At 31.8% G+C, this 7,066-nt stretch overlaps 1 protein-coding gene across 1 annotated transcript; it reads right to left on the bottom strand.

Moving 5' to 3' along the window:
* Positions 1-332: 332 nt before the first annotated feature.
* LOC133328923 (pupal cuticle protein Edg-78E-like) lies at positions 333-6,836 on the bottom strand. Its single transcript, XM_061537432.1, has 2 exons — positions 6,765-6,836; positions 333-693 (listed from the first exon to the last, which is right to left on the bottom strand). Exons 1-2 carry the CDS (start codon positions 6,774-6,776, stop codon positions 340-342), a joined length of 366 nt encoding a protein of 121 aa, XP_061393416.1. The 5' UTR covers positions 6,777-6,836; the 3' UTR covers positions 333-339.
* Between the last annotated feature and the right edge of the window lie 230 nt (positions 6,837-7,066).

Genomic DNA, 7,066 nt, shown 5'->3' with positions numbered 1-7,066 from the left:
TAATACTAAAATTTATTTGTAAGAAGAAGAAGAAAAAAAGAAGAAATGAAAACGAGTTTCCTGTCGTTTGTAAACCAAATTCGAATGCTATTATTTTGGTCATGGACAAGATGGAGACCTTTAATTTTGTGGCAGAAAGAAATATGAGACCCTAATTATTGGCGACTCTCTGGGTGCAACTATTGGTGAAGTTTTTTTGTTGACTAGTTTCTTAACATCAATCATTTTGTTGCCGCCAAAGAGTTATTGGGTGGATAATTACTCAATCTATCTCTCTTATCAACATCGTTTCCTCCTCTTCTCTTCGTCGTCCTTCCTCCAATAGTTTAATACTTAAATTTACTGTCTGTATGTATCATCAGCTGGAGGATGGGAAGCAATATATTCCAAAGCCTTAAGGATGGCCTCTGGTACAGGTGGTGGTGTGGGCAAATGATCACCAACGGGTTGGAAACCATTTTCATCAGCGGTATAGCTAACGTAGAATTTTTCACCTTCAGGCGATACGAATTCATAGGAACCAGCTACACCAGCGGGATTGCCAGCTTCTTGTTGTTGAATACCATTACTGGTCTCAAAGGCGTAGGCATAATTTCCTTCAGCATCGGCGGGATCATTTTTGAAGCTCAAAACTTCGGCATCCTTGTTGATGTTATCGGCATAGGCGAAAGCCAAGAGAGCGGTCAAGACGAACTGAAAAAGAAAAGAGAATAAATAATTAGAAAATGAAATTTAATTAATTTGAGAGGTGCTGAAAGCTAATAAGAATCTTGTAAAAAAACCTATTACAAGATTATTTGTTCTTCAAATAAACTTCGGAAGAAAAATAAATTAAATTATTTAAAAAAAAAATTGAAATGTTTTTAATTAAAAAAGTCTTGTTTTCATTAACGAAATAAAAAAATTGTTATACAAATTCTAAAAAAAAATCGCGAGATAATAGTTTAATGAGAGTAGGAACTCGCAATTTTTTTATGAGACCTACGTCTTCTTCATTAAGAAATCTTGATTGTTCATTTTTTCTCAGTGTAACAATGATCCACATGTTTTTTGTTTATAAGACGTTGTACTAAATTTCTTTTAATGTCATTTTATTTATTATTCACATAATAAATCAGCAGTCGTGTATATATTTGTTTTATCTTAAACGTCATTTTCAATGATTCGCCGATGGAACCCTGAAAAAAGTGAATGCCAACCATTCAGATATCTCATTTTTGCTGCTCTATGGCATACCAAAAGAACATCAACATTGCATATGGTGGAGATGCGATCGTTGGTTGAACAGGTTCTTGAAATTCTTGAAGAAAAATATTGGTATTTTGCAATAAATGATTGTGCAAAAATAAATGAAACTTCCAGGTGAAACAATAAGTATAATGTCAGCCATGACAAAGGCCTTCAAAAAATGATTATAAAAATTGAAAAATAATTTACTACTTCTATGGCTAATTAGACAAATAGGGTGTTAAGAATTTGATGCACAAATTGTGGTAATTTTTCGCAAGTGAACAAGAAAATAATAACTCAATTTTATATTTTGAAAAAAAAAGACATGTGCTTCGGATTTCTAGCATTAATTATTTAAATATTCAAAAAACTAGTTTATTTAACTTTTTCAACATTAATCTATTTCTAGTTGGCGATTTGAAAGGGAAATAAATATACAGTATTTTTCGGTTAATTGCACATCAAAATTTGCACAAATTTTTGTTCAATTATTTTTCCGAACCCGCTTACTTTGAAATGAAATATTTTTGACCCATCATGTGGTTCAATTAAGCGTGGAAACCAATTAACCGTAGGTTCAATTAACCGAAAAATACTGTATTTTATAATAATACTCAAGCCGAATTTGAAAATCAGCTGGCTATTTTATTTTGCACATGGCATAAGAAATCATTCTATATTTTTACATAAATTTTTCATTTCAGGTAAGCGGAACCATAGCAACTAGTTTTTAATAAATGAACTCCCGGAGAAAAGTACATTTTAAATCGATACGATGGACCGTAAGTATAAAAACAACAGAATTAAAAAAGTCTTGTTTCCATTAACGAAATTTAACCATCGATTTATTCAAGGAAATCCAAGTCATAGTATCAGTATTAAAAAATGTTATGGGGCTATTTATAAGATCATAGATTTGTAAATAATATTTTATGACAGTCCTCCAAATATTTGTCAAGAACTATATAGAACATTTTTAAAAAAATACACTATTAGATTCATTAAAATACGCCGCCTTATCCATAGTTAGTTTCCGAATTATTCCTAAATCCACAGTATAGTATATCCAGATTTGGCGCCCAAAAATTATTTTCTGTTCTTATTTCTCAAAAGAATTGTAGCAAGCTAAAAATTTTGTCAAATGAAGATACTATGTCATACTATAAAAATTTTTGTTGGGTGGAGACTTTTCACTTAATTACACACTTTCAAAATTAAACCAGTGAGCAGAGCAGTATAGTCGGACGGGGTCGACCATATGATACCCTACACAACTTCCACGAAAATCTAACTTTCTGATTTTGGCAATATTTCGCCATATTTGCACCCTCTTGACCGACTAGAGGTCAACAAATATTACTTATAATTAGAACAGATTCCATTCACGGTGGGTTGTGTTGTGATGTTCGGCTTTCAACTGTGGCCTATAAATCGACTCGAAAAAAACCAAAAATTAAGTTTTTGGTTCACTTCATCCCAAAATTTTTATCTGATCATTATTGAAAATTATAGGCGTTGTCCTTGACCAGAACTGGAATATCATGGAAAATTTCAAAGCGATCAGCGTTATATTTCTGCCATCTAGTAGGGTAATGGGTTACTAAATACTATATCGATACGTAAGCAGCTGCAAATATTTAAGTGTATCTCCCACATCCGAGTACATACGACAATATAATTGGTATCAATTTAAAGGCCAACCACTCCTCTTGGATATACTATCAACTTCTCGGGCCTATGTCCTTCAAGAGTAAACATATACGCCGTAGAATACAAATTTTGTCATTTTTTCACACAAAAGTCGGGGTCAGTTTAACCCTCTAAATATTGACCGATCTTTATGAAAACAGGCATGCTTATTCTTTGGCCCAATTCCCTTCTCTATGTAAAATTTCGCGATGTTCGGACCATAATTCAGCCTCTAGAGCGGCCAGAAAAAACCGACAAAAATTATGTATTTGGTCTATTTCATCCCTTAAATATTTACCGATCTTTACCAAAAAAAATAGGGGTCCTCATTGGGCAGAACCTATCTTACATGCAAAATTTCGTGAAGATTCGTCCATAACTGTGGCCTGCATCGTGTTTACAAATTATAATGGACAGACGGACGGACGGGCGGGCGGGCACACATGTCTAGATCGACTCAGCTAGTCGAGATATGACGATCGGTATACATAAAGGTGGATCTACGACAAATATTTCGCGGCGTTACAAACTTTTGGGACTGCACAAAGTTATAATACCCTGACAACATAGTTGTGTAGGTTATAAAAAGTATTGTTTCCATTAACGAAATTAATTTGAAATAAATATCAAAGCTGTATCCGTTTTGTATTTAAAATATAAAAAAAAATTAATGTTTCAATTCTATAAGCCTGAAATCAATTTCATTCTTCCAAAAATGGAGGCATTTTAAGTTCCTAAAAAAACTTGTTTCCAACTTATTTTCTCTGACTAGTGATATTTACATAACAAAATACATATCTACACTTAATTAATAATAATTTTATATTTTTGTTTTTATTATGTGGAATAATCTGAATAACCATATTTGACTGGTTAAAAAATGCATGCTCAATCATAAAAAAATAAATAATCAAATGTCTACCAAAATGAGATGATACAAAACAATGCATACTAAATTGGGTCATTAAGAATCGGTGTGGAATTTTTGGAATCAAGCATTCGAAATTTATACATATTTGTTATTGAATAGTATTCGCGTTATTAAAATATTATATTATTTTAAAATCATATTTGGTTATTTTATTCTTTGTGGGAATTCAATACGACCCACTTGATTATATTATGCACCAGTTGACATTTCACGCTTCTGTACTTAATCTGCTGTTTGTGTGTTACTATCGATGGGAAAACATTTAAACTGCAAAACAATTAAAAGTATTGCGATTTTTTGAAAGGTAATTTTTGCCGAAGGCTTTTGACACGAACAATTTAAAAAAGAAGATCTAATGTTAGAAACATGAGGTGCAGATATGCCGAGTTTATTTTGGAAATTTTAGTCGGCTTTGTTTTTATTCTAGAAAACATTCCAAGAAATTGTTTTGCCATTTATTCCTGATTTAAAAAAAACGAAAGATTTTTTGGTATTCGGTAAATTTCAAAGTTTTTTTTTCTGTTTTCCAATGGAATGCATTTTCCAAAAACATTCTTAATTAACATTTAATTATTTATTTATTAAATTCCAAACAACATTAACTGGCAATTAAATTATTTGTGGTTACATTAATAACCATCAGCTATTTTGGTGTCAATACTCGAATGATAATCAATGAAATATTTACATAAATGTTGAGACGTCTAATCAGTTGTTGTTTCTCAAAAAAAAAAAGTTAAATGAAACATTGTATTGAACACAAATGTTGCATTCCAAACATAACGTATATGAATAGGCCAGAAAAACTCCATACCTATTGCCAACAAGAAGTTATATAATCGCACATGAAGAAATATGTTAAACACGAAAAACCTAGGACACGATTATTAATAACACATGTGTGGAAAAACGAAAATCTTTATAAGTGAATGGCAAATAGGAAAACAATGGATCTTTGAAAAGAAAACCAAACGATTTTTGTGAAAACGAAAAAGTTACATTTTTTATGGGTCAGGAGGAAATGTGTTAAGATTCAACGGACTTTTTTGTGGAAAAATTGAGACCATAAAACCTAATTTCCAAAAGATGGATTATGACTTTAAGAATTATACCAATTTGAAAGAAGTAACATTTCTTTATTGTTGAAAATGTATAGTGGATATACACAATCTGATCTGGCACAGCCACAAATTTTCATAGAGTGCCGAGAAGATTTCAAATACCTATTTTGAAGCAAATCACAATTAGTTCGACAATTTCGTATCGATAAGGTGCAAGGAGTATATAAATATCTTTTAATTCAAAATTAGAAAAGTCTTGTTTCCATTAACGAAATTAATGAAACCTTTTTGTTGAGAAAAACCGCGAGATAATAGTACTGTAAGACTATAACTTTGGTTTCGAATTTATTCTGAATCGATCGTATACTTGGCTTGGCAAAGTATTGCCGCTATGAAGATTTCATATCATACCCCCAAAAAAATGAAGGACTTGTCTTGAGAAACGGATGAATTGTGCAAATTTTTATTAATTAAACTGTAACACGCTTTAAGGATGAAAAAAGTCTTGTTTCCATTAACTTTTAATTTTGTTAAACTATTTATCGAACAAGAAATAATAGCCGAAACAGAGTCGAACAAGTACTATATATAGGAAATTGGGGGGTCGCTATTACATTGGAAACAATTAAATTTGTTAAAGAAATGTGATAAAAGTCCCAAAATAAATATTTTCTATAGACACTTTCAATCCATATGGAGAATCTATGTGGATTGAAAGTAGGGCAGTTCTCCGTTCTTCAGTTATCGAAAATATTTTGGCGGTCTAAGGTCTGTTCGGATTTCTTCAAAGAAGTCGCTGTTTATAGACTAAGATATCGTAGATATCTTGAAAGCCTTCCATAAATATTGGATTTTATTATTTCATTCGAAATCGCATTTGATATGGTTTCAGATGTGTCTCCTATACTCAGAATACTTCAGAAGTGGGGTTACTCTGTAGAAAACACCCGAAGATTTTTCAATCTGTAGAAAACCTTCAAAAGGTCTTCCATGTTTTGGAAAAAAACTCATCGGAAGAGTAATCTAATGAAGATCTGTGAAATGTCCTCTAATTCTACAATGAGCCTTCTGTTTCTAAAAAGATTTTTCTCCAAAGGGTTGTTCCATCCATAGAAGACTTCCGAAAGGCACTGAAATCCTGAAACGATCTCCGAATGATGTTTTAGCTCTTGAATATATCAGAAGTGTGTTGTATCCATGGCAGATCTCCGCAGTGTCTAATACCTTAAGTCCTCCAAAGAGTCTTCTATCCAAAGGAGCTCTCCAATTTTTAAAAGATTTTTAGTTGCTTCTACTGTCTACATTTTTAAATACTCCCGTTCTACCATTATTTCCAAATTAAAACAAAAGACTTAAGACACAAGCACCATTATGGAGGAAGAGAGGAATAGTGTTTTACCTCTCGAATATCTCAGAAGAGTGTTCTATCCGTGGCAGATTTTAAGTTTGAATAAAAAATCTACCATTATTTCCAAATTAAAACAAAAGACTTAAGACACAAGCACCATTATGGAGCGAAGAGAGGCCCAATCACCATACAAGGATAAATTTCAGGTTGTGCACACTAATTCCATTATTTACAAATCGTTACTGCACTGGAAATGTCAAAGTTTATACTCCCATGTAAAGAGAAAACGAAAGACTTAAGCAACAAACTTCGCCTCGAATAATTCCCATGAGAAACGGTTGCAGTATTTTTTGTTTTATAAAAACATATTATGTTATGAACACACACGCACAAAAATTACACTTATTATTTGTTGTTGTTATTGTTATCCTTTTTTTATAAATTTTGTATTATAATTTTTTTTCTAAACTGTTCTTAAAGTTAATTTTTTTTCTATTTTACTCACAATTTTGAACATTTTGCTAGATTAAACTTTGATAAACTGTTTGTAGTTTTGCTAAAAACCTTTGCTTATATATCAGCTTCACTACTGAGAGCGTAGCAGCATCAAGCAGACGAGACTGGCAAACAATAATGGCAACAACAATAACAATACTGCAAACTCCGCCATACATTAAAAAACTATATAGAAGATGGAAAAACGTATTTGTAGAAGATACATAGACAAAAAAATCACACACTGGCACACATAAATACTAACACACATGCACACAAACATAGAGAGAAGGGGGATACATATTAATGAAA

Source organism: Musca vetustissima, unplaced genomic scaffold (genome assembly GCF_032173495.1).
Source record: "Musca vetustissima isolate MV318-11 ecotype Yass unplaced genomic scaffold, APGP_CSIRO_Mvet_v1 utg2113, whole genome shotgun sequence".
Classification (NCBI taxonomy): domain Eukaryota; kingdom Metazoa; phylum Arthropoda; class Insecta; order Diptera; family Muscidae; genus Musca; species Musca vetustissima.
The sequence above is the reverse complement of the archived record's forward strand: the minus strand, read 5'-3'. Positions and strand labels throughout refer to the sequence as shown.